The sequence below is a fragment of the Mustela nivalis genome, assembly GCF_964662115.1.
Source record: "Mustela nivalis genome assembly, chromosome: 8".
In the NCBI taxonomy this organism is placed as follows: domain Eukaryota; kingdom Metazoa; phylum Chordata; class Mammalia; order Carnivora; family Mustelidae; genus Mustela; species Mustela nivalis.
This window is the reverse complement of record NC_139027.1, coordinates 57,378,421-57,392,516: the sequence shown is the minus strand read 5'-3', so window position 1 is coordinate 57,392,516 and position 14,096 is coordinate 57,378,421. Positions and strand designations below refer to the sequence as shown.

The window sequence follows — 14,096 nt, the reverse complement described above, 5'->3', positions numbered from 1 at the left end:
TTCTCACTGAGGCTTGTTTTTGTCTTTTTGGTTACAGCCATCCCAGAAACCATTGCCTACTTCATGGTTAGGAAGATTTGCACCTAGGTTTTTTTCTCCATAGTTCTATAGATTCAACTTTTACATTTAGGTCTTTGATCCATTGATTTAATATTTGAATATGTTCTGAGATAGGGGTCCAGCTTCATTCTTTTACATGTCTATATCCCACACTATTTGAAAAGACTTTTTTCCCCATCAGTGGTCGTGGCACCCTTACTGAAAATCAACTTTCCATTAATATATAGGTTTGTTTCTGGACTGTCAGTTGTATTCCACTGACAAAAAGGATAAATCTTGGCTAATGAGAATATAAATCAGCATTAGATCACTGCTTTGGGATTTGAGAAAAGTTCATGATACAACTTTTTATTTTCAAATCCTCCTCTAGAACACATAGTGCACAGTGACTATAGATAAATATACAGACTATCGGCTCTGTAAACTATTATTTCAATTTACTATTGCCTCTAAGTAGTGCCTCTGAAACAAGACCATTAAGTAGAAAGTCTAGAGTTCTCTTTACCAACCATTTCTTGGCTAAAAGTTTCTACCTTGCTCTCCTTCCCCATACTCCAACTGCATTTCACAAATGAGAAAGTTGCTTTAGGTGCAGTTTTTATTTTTTACTGTTTTTGTTTTTTTTTTTTTTTAAGATTTATTAGAGAGAGTACAAGTCGGTGGGGAGGGACAAACAGACTCTCCGCTGAGCAGGGAGCCTGACACAGGGCTCCATCCCAGGATCCCAGGATCATGACCTCAGCCAAAGACAGATGCTTAACTTAGCCACACAGGTGCCCCTATTTGTTACTGGTTTTTTTGTTTCTTTTTAATTCAATAACCAACATACAGTACATTAGTATTTGATATAATGTTCGATGATTCATTAGTTGCATATCATATCCAGTGCTTATCACATCACATTCCCTCCTTAGTGCCCATCACCCAGTTAACCCATCCCCCTACCCGCCGCCCCTTCCACAGCCCTTAGTGTGTTTCCTGGAGTCAGGAGTCTCTCTCCTTGTTACTGTTTTTAATTAACTTTCTGTCATTACAGAAGCAGTAAGATATATATATATAGAAAGTTAGAAAATACAAAAATTAAAACTTAGTTTCACATTCTTACCTCTCAGATCAGTATAATTCCTTTCAGATCATTTTCTATGCAAATACATATGTATGTGTGTTGTTTTAACCAAAATGAGATTTTATAGTTCATACGAAATTCAACCTCTGCAGCCTGTGATCTCCATCTATCACCTTCAGTGCATTTTTAGTCCATCTCATACCAAAGCTATATTCAGATGTCCCCTCAACTCAATATTGGTTGAGTTGAGGGGACTCAGCAGTTCTCAGCAGAGAACTGTTGTACCTGGCTGTTATGGCTCTTCAACCTCCTTTAACCTAGCTTATCCACCCCTAACCCTTGTGTTTGTTTTCAGTTTTAGCAGTAGCATATTGAAAAGATCAGCCCAGATGTCCTGCAGAATGTCCCAAACCTCAGGATTTATCTGTCGGCTTCCTCAAGTAGTAGTTAATGTTTCTCATTTCCCCTTACTTCCTGTAAGCTAGAAATTATATCCACAAGTTTAATGAGCTTGGGTGAAACATTGTGGCTGGACGACAGCACAGGTGTTGTACTGTGTCAGAAGTTGCATAATAACCTGGTTGACTCCATTGTTAGTGATGCTAAGATGGACCACTGGTGAGAGGCTGGCCTTTTTCATTATGCAGACACTTCCAGTCTTTCACTTTACTCTCTGGGTTTTCTTCATCAAACATCCACCTAGTAATTTTGCCACCATTTAAATGCAATGAAATGCAATGAAAATTGTAGATTTTAAGTAGAAAATACTGGATTGCTATTCCATTCTTCTGAGAAACCGCAGACCTGAATATTGGTTGATCTGATGGTTTTGGTGTGCTTAAAGCCCACCCCTTTTTGAAGAACTCTGGTCCTAAAATTCTGATGTCTGATTTTTCCGTCATTCTAATAAATCATTTCATTTCAGCCTGAATTGGAAAGTGATTAACAGCAAAGTCTAGGTATGAAGTAAAGACCCGTATCTATCTTTCCCTTCTTGCCTCATCTCATGATGTCCTGTTCCCCATCCCAACAACAAAGAAAATAATTAGGTGGAAGAAATAACTTGGACCACACCTAATATAGTACCAGCTATTTTACCATAGAAGAGAATTGAGCTTTTTAGAATGAACAGTTTTAAATGAACTTTAGTCTAAAATTAGTATCTGTATGACCACATCTATTCTTTGAATATTTTTAACATTCTGGAAAAAAATCAAGGTTGGCTTACAGTCATATGTTCAATTTGAGCCACATTTGAGGCTCTCTTGACATTTCTGCAGCTTACCATCTGGAAAGCCCTGGATGAAAAGGAGTTGTTCCTATCTATGGTAGGCACTAACATGCTCACCTTTAATACCAGGGGCAGTGAGTGAAATGTACTTTGTCTCCAGAACCTCTAGGATTTCAAGATTTCCCCTCTCCCCGCGCACTTCCTGCCCATGTCCTTCTCAGCATCTGCAACCAGCTCCCGCGCTGCTCCTGTTGGACCTGCTGTCTGTGTCCCAGCAGGGTCAAGCCTGGGTGTTTGAGCCAAGGGCTTTCTCCTGGAATTCCCCTTAGGAGATTGAGAGAGACTGAGGTTAAAATGACTTACAGGGTCTTGTTTATGTTTATGTTTACATATAAGCATAATATATGTAATATATAATTATGTATGTATATTATGTATATTATATATATATAAACATATATGTTTATATACTTTATGTTGAAGTAATTTCACAGGGGCCAGAGGAAAATCTGGTTGGGTGAAGTTTTATTAGGGCTCCAGCATTCTATTTCTGCTTAGAACATTTTAAAAGTGGGCCCGGGTAGATGCTTTGAGCCTTCAGCAAATCTTTGAGCTGTCCATAGGTACATGGGAATGTCTGTATGTCTGTGCCCAGCTATAACAAGCACACATAACATGGGCATGCAGCTCTGTAAGGGATTCGGCCTCTGGCACTGGAAGCACACGCACATGTGCATGCACACACACGTTATAAGGTTCAGGACCTGGCAGAGAAGCCCCACAGATCGCTGTCTACCCTGAGAAAGGATTTTCTCCCATTTGTCCTACAGCAAAGCCACATTAACACGTTTTTTTCATTTGTCAATAGGAAACCAAAAAGAGAAGAGCACCTGAGTGAAGAAGCCATCAAGGTGATCGCGAGCCTTCCGGACTTAACATTCATGCATGCCAAGGTGTTGATGTTCCCAGCCACGTTAACACCTTCCACAAGGTCCCAAGAGAAAGCAGACTGATAACTGATGTGAATTGGACAATTTCAATTGCTTTTCCTTCCCTCCCGCCCATCCCTCCCTCCCATCAAAAGCATACCTGCTCTAATTAAAAAAAAAAAAAAAAGTTCAGCTGATTTGTTGGTAAGCCGCACTAGAAAGGTATACATAGTAATGTATATTTATTTACATACTGAAGTCCTAAATTTATATTAGAAAAAAATGTAAATAATTGGGGGTGAACATTTTTGAAGATTTATTCTTTTTGTGTTGCTGGGGTGTATACATTTATGTCTTTGTGAAATACACTGGTGGTGTCCTTCTTACAAAACTTTTGAAATAAAAAAAAGAAAATTAAAAATTCAAATCTCCACTGTCTGAAATCCCCTTCAGTCTTTCCAGATTGCATTGAATGTTCTATTAATTTTTCATATCATATGTTGAATTACTTTTGCAATCATAAATAAGCTCCAAAGTCCCCGTTTTTTTGTTTGTTGGTTTTTTTCAATTTCATGTGTGATGGGTTTGTTTCAGATCCGGCTTTTGTTAACATTTTTGCGCTCTTTTTTTAATCTTTCCAATCTGGCATATTGCTGCTTGACCTTTTGCAAGGTACTTTATCGATTGCTGTTTTGTCACAGGGTGTGGATCATTGTCAGAACTTGATTGGAGGGGTTTAAAGAGGTTGTGTCTGTTTTCAATCAGTTTGGTTTGGAGAAGGACCAAATTACATGTCTTACAATGAAATTTACTTGTTAATGATTTTTTGTTCTATCGTACCACTATTTTTTGAGGATTTTGCACAGTGTAAAATGACATAATCATAGATTGCTATGGTTTAGGCTGTATATACAGTAAAAACTATGGGTTTTAAATGTTTGGGGAAATTCCTATGGAAAAAAGAAAGACATGTAGAAGAACCTCTGACAGGGTTAATATGCATGCCTAAGGTCTTTTGAGATTTCAGTGTGTAAATTTCCTTTTAGCTTACACAAAAATAAAATAATTTAAAAGAAATTCAGCCTGGCCTTTTTGTACTTTGGTATCTGAGGGAAAACATGATGAGTTTGGATGCGAAGGTTTATTCTATCTTAATGTATTTCAATCCAGAGGAAATCATTTGGTAAGTCGGGCTTCTACTTTTTTGAAAGCGGACGGGTTTAGGCTGAGGCCCCATAGGAAATGGATCAGTACTAAGGCAGAGCCGTTTTTATGTAGAACATGAAATCATAAAAGAAATTCCCATGATTCGCTATACTATATCTTCATCAGAACTGGCAAGGTTAAATAAGCATTTCTAGGGAATTTTTTCTTTTCCAGTAAACACATGCATGATATTAAGGTGAGCAGGAAATTTCTCCAAGGTAATTTTTAAATATTGTTAAGTAGCTGTTGCATCAGCAGAGTCACATGACATTTCATTAGGAATAGGTAGTCCGCCTGACGGGTAGTCCACCTTCTGCCAGGGGAACCTGTGCTGCTCCCTCACTGACAGATTCCTGCGCTGCAGGTTATCACACGGGCTGTGGGAACCTCTGGTGAGTGTACTGGGAGTCTGGCCTAGAGTAACGGTGCCTGTCTGGTCCATTCCCGCCACTTACCTAACGTTTTTGTTGTCATCGTCATTGTCATTTCAGAGAAGAGTCTCTTTCAGAATAGTCCCAAGTCCTCTTGTCCAGTGACCCTTCTGAATGGAAGGATAAAAGTATTCCTTAGCGGAATTTTACACATTTCAGTAAGTGAAGCTGAAAGTGCTGCTTCTCAGTACAACTGCACTATAATGGTGGCCTTTACCAACATAAGTCCAGAGCCCATTTATTAGTTGCGTTACTGTGAGAAAGTTAATCAACTTCTCAGAGCCTTAATTTGAAAATGGGAATGAACCTGCCTTTCTGTAGGGTTGATGTACTAAATAATAAATGTAAAACACTTGTCACGTGAGGAAAGCATCAATAAATGGTAGTCAGAATGTAGAGTCAGCAAAACCTGTGATGGCCTCCGGAGTCCCAGTAGATTCAAGAAGCAATCCCGGGAGAAAGGATCCCATAAAGTAACAAGTGATTGCAGTATTACTTAGACGAAGTCAAGTGGGTCTTCCTCATGAACATGACCCTGCTTTAATGATACACAGAATGGATATTTCATCTAAGAGCGACATTCAGATAAGCAAGATTGCCCTTTTGTTTGTCCTATTGGCCTTTGATGTTTTAATCACAACAGGCACATCAGTACTGGATTATCACAGGTTAAAGTCAGGACTCACCTTGAGGACAGGAAGTGTTCGCCCCAAACCAGGGCTCCGGCTGCACCAAAAAGCAGTAGCAGTGGCTGCTGAGGGAGGAGCCTCTCGGCTAACCAAGCCCGTTGGCAGCACACAGCTGCTGGCCACTGGTCCTTTCTCAAAGTCAACCAGGTGGACACTGCAGAGTCAGGGTGAAGGCTTTGAAGAGGCAGAGACCCTAAAAGCCAATCACACACAGTGGAAACTGCTTTAGCAATCAGTTTTGTGTCCTTGACACCTTAAAGGTAGCTCAACTCACAGCCAAATCCAAGTAGCCATACCTAAGTCTCCATTTATTCCAAGCCAGACTGGGAAGTAAAGGAGAAATGTCCCTAAATTGAGTCATGTGTCACTACTATTTTTATGAGTCATTCTTTTATATAGAAACTTGTTCCTCCCTCTACGTGATAATCATGTTCTTTATTTAGAACTTGCCACTTTTTGTTCCCTCATGTTTCTTGAATCAGTTAGGATTAGGTTTGGCTGTGAGTAACAAAAACCCAAAATACTGCATTCCATGTAATAAGACTCATACTTCTGTCACATCTGAACTTCTGAGATTGGAATGTGCCCTACAATCAGAGAGGCATCCCATTTCACTGGCAGTGGTTTTCTTGTTAGTGATGTACAAAATAATGCTGTCTTAGAGCTGATGGCCAGAGTTGCTGAACTGTGGTAATGGTGGCTTAAACCATAGAAGTTCATTTCTCTCACAGTCTAGGGCTGGCGAGGGGGCTTCAGAAGATCATCAGTGACTGAAGCTCTTGACTACCCTGTTGTTCTACCATGACCCACAACCCACATACGGTGTCTGCTTCATGGTCCAAGGTGGCTGCTGACAGATCAGCCACTGTCCCTCTGTTCCAGCCATCAGTGAAGGAATAGCAAAGAAGAACATTCTCCAGCACTTTCCATGGGACGCCTGGGTGGCTCAGTCATTGGGCATCTGCCTTCAGCTCAGGTCGTGATCCCAGGATCCTGGGATTGAGCCCCACATTGGGCTTCCTGCTCAGCAGGAAGACTGCTTTCTCCCTCTCCCATACCCCCTGCTTGTGTTCCCTCTCTTACTGTGTCTCTATCAAGAAAATAAAATATTTTTTTTAAAAAACCACTTTCCGGGCACCTGGGTGGCTCAGTGGGTTAAGCCGCTGCCTTCGGCTCAGGTCATGATCTCAGGGTCCTGGGACCGAGTCCCACATCGGGCTCTCTGCTTAGCGGGGAGCCTGCTTCCTCCTCTCTCTCTCTCTCTCTCTGCCTGCCTCTCTGCCTACTTGTGATCTCTGTCAAATAAATAAAATCTTTAAAAAAAAAAAAAAAAAACACTTTCCATAAGGTATACAAAATATTTCTAATTATTACTTCATGGCCAGAACTTCGTTGCAGCACCCTATCTGGTTACAAAAGAGACAGGGAAGTTCCCGTATTCTAGGCAGCCATGTGAACAGTGCGCACGTGGCAAAAAGGGGAGGATACTGTAGGACCACTGCAAAGCTGGGCCTCATTTTTCACTTCACATTTCATACACAATTTCACTGAGCTCAAGTCATACCTAGAGAAATGAATTCCAGAATCATCTCAGAGCTGGATCTGTTGGCTCTCTGGTGTTTTCTTGTCAGAGGGGAAGGAATCTATACAGGGCAACACCGGTTTCCTGGGCCCTGGAAGGAACTCATGCTAAGATAAATCGTTGGTGGTGGTAAGGAGCAGCTTGGGGAGGTAGAAGAGACCCTGGATTAGGCTGGGAGTTGTGCCCTCTAAATACAGATCTCCACTAATCAGCTGGAAGATGCCAAATAAATCCCTTTTCTAAGTCTCTGGTACTTCGGCGTCTACAGAATTGAAAACTAAGGTAGGAAGGAGAATCACAGAATTCCAGGGCTGGAAGATGAGCCAGTTGGGTGCCTGGAAACCACCCCCAGGGAGCCCTGCAGTGCCGGCCCTGCAGTGACCAGGGCAGGGAAGTGGGAGGCACAGGCTACTAACTCTATGGGACTCTTTGATGAGGGACAGGCATGCAGCAGATTCCAAATCTGAAAAAGCCAAGGCTATTCCCTTCTGCAAGCTGCAGTGATGGGAAGTCTACACAGAAAACAGACTTGCACAGCCTTATGCATCCATAACCAGAGAGGCACAACCTGAACCCGGTTTTCCTGACTCTCCTGCATCTTCCCTTTGAAGGGGTGGCCAGGCCCACCTGTGAACACTCGCAGGGACCTCAAATGAGCTCCGAATCTCACAAGACAGCTGCCAGCACCTACTGGTAGAGCAGACACCCAGGGTTCCCACATCCTCCTGCAGTTGTGTCCTGATGGGTAAGTCAGCCTGAATCCACAGCCTTCCGTGTCGGTTAGCCAATGTTGTAGCTGGTCCTTTGGGCCTGGCCTATCAAGGAGAAGAACATTTCCAATCACTTGGCACAATATGTGTGAGGTCCTGAGATCTTCATCCTCTCTGCCCCTGCCCGGGCTCCTGGAGACTGATCCTGGCTAGCACCTCTTCAGGGAATGCCCTTCCTCACCAGCTGCCCAGCACACCCCTCCCTCTGGGAGCCTTTCTGGACGTCTCCCACCCCGGGTCCCACCTCACCCCACACAGCCGCTCTCTGCTCTCCCAGAGTGCTCAGCAAGCCGCTCTGATAATGTAACACTCGTAATAAACCCAGTGTGCACTCATAACAAGCATTCCTGAGTGCCAGACACTGGGGCTTCGCACACATTCTCTCCCCGAATCCTCCCACAACCCCTAAGAGGCACCTGACCTTTACCTAGCTCCAGTTTACTGGTGAGGAAACCAAGACTAGGAACAGGATGTCACGCTCCCAAGGTCACTCAGCCAGGAAGAGGAAGTCTAGAACCCAAGTCTGTCTGATCCCAAAGGCTGAACGCTTCCCCCGCAGGGTATCAGCCTCTTGGCATGATGAGGGCCCCTACAGCACCCGTCACCTTGCTTTATGATGACCGATTTGCTCTTCTTTCTCCTCTAGGCTGTGAGGTCCTTGAGGGCAGGATCAGTGTCTGGCCCAGATTTGTCCCCCTGGCCCCTGGCACAGTGCCAGACACGTAGGCGAACTCTCACCTGGTTTGCTTCCTAAACCAGTTTATGCATAAGCCTCCCAGTGAAATGGATGGGGATCCTTCCAGAATCTGTGTTTCACCTTTATCTGCAAATATTCTAAACCCCACCTCAAGGCCCATCTGAATTTTTTCCAAAACATACCCTATTCTATTGATCACTGACTCAACCCTTCAAGCTCTGAAGCAACCCCCAAACACCACCCCAAACCACTGGGGCTCCATTTTGCCAAAAGCTATTTGTTTGGGTTTGGTTTTGCATCAATCCCTGCCTTGGGTGAGCAGCAAGTAGGGGCTGAACACACAGGGATCTGGGCCACTCCTGGGGCACAACTCTGCAGCCTACACACACCCCCAGCAGCCCCTGGCTGAGAAGTACATGGCTCTCTAGGAGACTCCCAAACCTAGAATGATCCTGACCATTTCCCAGAGGGTTCCCTGAGCAGATGGTTATCTGGGAAATGGGAAATCAGTAAAGATGCCTCAGTCTCGAGCAAGACCTGACATGACTCAGAGGGGCTCACATGACCATGCCATTGGGTCCTCAGACAAAGCTGGATAGCCCTGAAAGCGGATACGCTGATTGTCATTACCTTCCAGGGACACAATGAGGATGCCTGAAGGCATGTTCCAAGACGAAAACTGCCTCTCGGGCCTTGGCTTTCCCACTTACTCAACCCCTTTTCTTCTGTTCTCCAAAGCAGGCTTCCATTCCGGAGCTGCGGTGGTGCAGGCCTGCCTGGTGGGGAGCACTGCTTCTGACTGTGTGGTTCTGGGCCCAGGTTCCCATCGTGGCCGCAGGACCCCAAATCCAGCAGGACTGCCGCCAGAGCAAGCTACCCCAGGGGCTCGCCTTCCGTTAGGAACTCAAGCCTCCATGGAATGCAGACATTTTACTGAAATCAGTATTTTTTTCTCTGTAGGAGAAGTGAGGCCCAAGGCCTATCCAACTCCCTGCCCCGCCCCGCCCCCCCCCCCCCCACTTCAGGCTCTGCTCAGGGAAACATCCATCTGAGGAGCTTACAATTTATTTCACTTATTTTTGCTGAGTTGCCTTGGGAGCCTGAACTTTGATCTGGGTGGGAGTCACTAATTTATTGGCTCAAGAGAACGACATAGAACAGTGTTCCACCTCTTGTCAGAAGAAAATAGCCCTCCCTGGCTCAAAGAGAGCCCAGAACTCTCTCTGAAGCCACCTCCTACCTGTGGCAGGCCATCCTGGACTCCAACCCCTGTTCCTGAGCCTGGCGCGTCACCTTCCCTGGTGGCCTGTGCCCACAGTGCAGCCACAGCTCAGATCCAGAGAACAGGGAGGCGTTGTTTCCCTGCAGCTACTATCTTGTAACTCCCTCTTAATTTACAGTCTGTATGCTGTTTCAGATGTTTGGGAAAAAAAAACCCTTACTCAGCAGCTCTGCAAAGCTTCATTTGCAGTGAAATCTGGACTCTTCTTTCCACCCCAGATTTTTTCTTTCTTTTTTTTAATTTTTTTTTTTTTTTTTTGGTTTTGTGGCTAGAACCTAACATCTGTGAGGCAGGCAGGACCTCATGGGCCCTGTGTCACCAAACACCTATTGAAAGGATGCATTCAAGGGTAGCAAATCTGGGTAGAGCCCACCGGTGACAACTGGTATTTATCTAATACCGGCTTCAGCCGACTAGGACATGGGCTGTCATCCCATGTCCCTCCCCCCACACCACCATCATCAAAATACAGAGATATTCTCATCGAACTGCAATACTATTATTACACCTACAAAATAAACAATAATATTTGAAAACCAGTCTATTTCAATTCCCCAAAGCATCCCTAAAATGTCTGTCATAGCTTCCCTGTTCCAACCAGGGTCTGCTCAATGTGGATGCATCCCTTTTGACTATCTATTCCTTTAAATCTAGAACAGTTCTCCCATCCTTATTTTTTATTACACTGCTGTCATTTTTAAGAGGCCAGGCCAGCTGTGTTGCAGAATGTCCCACATTCTGGATGTACCTGCTTCCTCCTGGTGTCACGCAGCTTGTTCATTTCTCTCTCCCCCATACATCCTCTAACAGCGTCTGAGTCCCTTCAGCCTGTTTAAACAACTGTACCATAGATAGGGTGGTTTGTAACATCAGGAATTATTTCTCACAGTTCTGAAGGCTGAAAAGTCCAAGGACAAGACAACCGCTTGGCTAGGTTCTGGTGAGAGCCCGTGTCCTATTTCATAGACAGCTGTCTTTTACCTCATCCTCACATGGCAAAAGGGGTGAGGGAGCTCTCTGGGGTGTCACAGGGAAGCACTAATCTCATCCCAAAGGCCTAATCATCTCCCAAAGATCCCACCTCTGAATACCATCACACTGTGGCTTAGAATTTCAACACAGGAGTTTTGAGAGGTCACAAACCACAAACATTCAGTCTGTAGCAAACAATATAGCCTTCCCTAAGGTCAGCATCTTACTCCATCCAACTTTCAGCAGAAATCTTTGGGCTCTGCGAAGTGTAGGTACAATAGGGAAGGGTAAGGCTCTAGAAGAAATGTGCTCTCAGCATGGCAGAGAGGACTGAGCACATAGCCAGGAAGGACCTATGTGCCCCAGGAAGGTTCTAGCAAAGGTGGGGGCGGATCATCCAGCCACCTGGCTATCCAGAAACCCCCAGCTGTGGGAACTGGCCCTTGGGTCCTCAGTCATGCTGGGCTGTCCAACCCAACCAGGACTGGCCACCTGGTAGATGGCCTTCCTTCCTCCTGGGGACCTCCCCAGACCTCCGCATGGCTCCAGGTCTTTTCCTTTAGGCCTCAGCCCAAAGAAGCTTTCCTGAGTACTAGCTAAAATAGTGTCCCATGACCTTGTCTAGCCACTAGGGGCCATGTTTTTCTTCTCAGCACTTACCATCTACTCAGTAATTACCATCCGACATATAGTTACTGTTTATTTGGTTATCTGTCTCTCCTGCCAAGACTGTAAACTTCATTAGGATAGGGAGCTTTGCCGCCTTGTGCACTGCTCTATCTCCAGTGCCTAGAACAGCTCCTTGTGTGTAAGGAAGGTACCTAATAAATCTCGAATGAATGAATGAATTGGGCCCCACAGCATACAGCCCAATTCCAAGCCCGCAACTGACCTCAAGCGAACAGATACTGAGGTTATTGTCTTCCCAGAAACTCATATGAAAATTCTGAAACTACACTTAACATTAAGTGGATCAAAAAAATCACACCAATTGTGAATAAAATCTCCCCTGCAAGCTGTCTGATCTCCCCAGCCCCATGTCTTTCCTCCCTGCTGCCAGAGTTTGGGTAACTCCTGAATCACTCAACTCAGGGTGAGCCCAGGGCCTGTTGGTCATAAATATCATTTAGTCCCACTCAGCGAATAAATGCCGATGAATTATGGCATTGGGCTTAGAGGATGATGCCTTTTTTTTTTTTTTTTTTTGGCGTTGTCGTCTTCTCCTCCTTTTTTTTCTTCTTCACCCTCAAACGTTGAGTAGGTGCTATTGTTAACTCCAAGCCAAGGGTCGTGGCCTGGAGTATGTACTCAGTGGGCCAGGGGGCCTGTGGAGAAGAAATGGGGGGCTGTGGGAGCCAGTGTAGAAGCCAAGCAGCCACCCACTGATGAGTAAAGGAAAAGGGGCAGCTTTTGTTTTGTTGGAGTGAAACCAACAAATAACACATGCAGGTATTTCATCTAAAGAGGGGCTACTGAGGATGCCTGGGTGGCTCAGTCAGTTAAATGTCTGCTTTCAGCTCAGGTCATGATCCCAAGGTCCTGGGATTGAGCCCCGCATCAGCCTCTCTACTTGGCAGAGAACCTGGTTCTCCCTCTCCTTCTTCTGCTCTCCCTGCTATTTATTTACTAAATAAATAAAATCTTTTAAAAAATAAATAAATAAAGAGGGGCTTCTCACCCTGGCCCTCAAGGGGTCCGGGAATCCCCAGAAACCCTGTGCAACATACTGTGAACACTTGCCTCTGAGTGCATTTATGGGGAGACGGTCCAGAGCTTTCATCAGTTTCCCAGCAGACTCTGTGACACGGTTCCAACCTCTACTCCCACTAAAGACGGGGGAATAAAAGTAAGAAAACACAGAGAGGGCATCTGGCAGCTTGTTGGATGGTGAATCAACGAAGCTGCATCAAACTCCTGCCTTGTGTCCCTCCCACCCAGGAGCGTAAGCTAATGGGGAGCGGAGGCCTGAAGTGAGAAGTGGGATTGGGGTGCTGGGGCTCCTTCCCTGCAAGGGCTACCATGCACACAGCTCTCTGGCAGTGGGCACCCACCTAGCCCGCGGTAAGGGCCAGGCTCAGCTCAAAGTGCCCTCCGTGCATTTGCTCACTTATTCTCCCAGCAGTCCTGGGAACTGCTCCTTGGGAATTCCTCACCTTACAGACCATAAAACTGAGGCCCAGAAAGCTCAAGTAACTTGCCCAAAGCACCGAGAAGACTGGATTGAATCCTGGAGTTTACAGTGCAGGCACCACTGCTCCAGCTCTGATCTCTTGGGAGCATCCCCACCACCCTGCTGAAGTATCTCCGATGATGATTTCCATTCCACAGGTGGTGACACTAAGGTTGGGTAACTTGCCAGACGTCACCCTGGGCTTTCAAGACCTCCTGCTGGGAGGGCTGAGAGCCAAAAAGAAAGTCAGAGGAATTCTGAGGGGCAAGAGGTCACTCGGGGCAGGCGTGACGAGGGGAAGATTGGGCACGGAGTAATGGACACTGGAAGGCCGTCCAGCTTGGTTGCAGGGGGCCTCTAGGACAGTTCTTGGGGGCCACCAAGCAGGGCTCCTCATCCCGGTCCCATCACTTTGCCTCCTTCCAGAGACCCCAGCCTGGAAGAGATGGCTTATGAGGTGGGGCCCTGGCATCAAGGTTAAGATCTCCTCTCACTCTCTCTTCTGCGCACAAGTCACAGGGTCTTCTGAGGAGTGCCTTCCATGGGGAGAGAGAGATGCACAAGCCTCCTCAGCTGGCTTGCATCCCACCTCAACCCTCCTCCTCAGGCTGCTGTCCCACTTTTGCTGACCAGGTACCTATTTACAGTTCTGCAGGAGAGGCCTGGCAGAAGACAGCAGGGTCTTCAGCAGACCTTTCTCAAATGTCCTCTGTGGTTTGCTAAGGATTCCCTTGCTCTAGATGTTTGGACAAAAGTTACAGTGAGACCTCAAGTCTCAAAGCTTGGGAGATGCCAGCCAAGTCCCACTGCATTCAAGACCCCTCACATTCCTGCCCTTCCTGCTGGTATTTAACCTTTATCTAGATTTTGTGAAACAAATATACAAACAAAATAGTACACATATTTATACATTCTATATTTTTGTGTATCGTTAAGCTACTTGCCAGGGCCTTTTTGCCACTTGCAACCAGACTGTGTTCTATAATTCTCTGAGCCATCTGGACATTTTGT

The 14,096-nt window shown here is 45.4% G+C and overlaps 2 protein-coding genes across 7 annotated transcripts in view; one reads left to right on the top strand and one right to left on the bottom strand.

Moving 5' to 3' along the window:
* AFTPH (aftiphilin) overlaps positions 1–4,363 on the top strand; it is a 63,794-nt gene extending 59,431 nt beyond the window's left edge. For all 4 annotated transcript variants that reach the window (XM_082746646.1, XM_082746644.1, XM_082746645.1 and 1 more), the window contains one exon: positions 3,226–4,363. In XM_082746646.1, the coding sequence (XP_082602772.1) occupies positions 3,226–3,370 (145 nt within the window). In that variant the 3' untranslated portion in view covers positions 3,371–4,363. The remainder of the gene's footprint in view (positions 1–3,225) is intronic.
* Positions 1–14,096, bottom strand: part of LOC309872475 (uncharacterized protein) — a 42,696-nt gene that overhangs the window by 11,246 nt on the left and 17,354 nt on the right. Inside the window, exons 1-4 of one of the 3 annotated variants that reach the window (XM_082746710.1) lie at positions 10,692–10,764; positions 7,886–8,009; positions 5,610–5,805; positions 4,946–5,033 (exon numbers count right to left, since the gene is read on the bottom strand). In XM_082746710.1, the coding sequence (XP_082602836.1) occupies positions 4,997–5,033; positions 5,610–5,805; positions 7,886–8,009; positions 10,692–10,739 (405 nt within the window). In that variant the 5' untranslated portion in view covers positions 10,740–10,764 and the 3' untranslated portion in view covers positions 4,946–4,996. Of the gene's footprint in view, positions 1–4,945; positions 5,034–5,609; positions 5,806–7,885; positions 8,010–10,691; positions 10,765–14,096 lie in introns of those variants that run through there. The other 2 variants (XM_082746711.1, XR_014315879.1) reach the window with 2 other exon arrangements.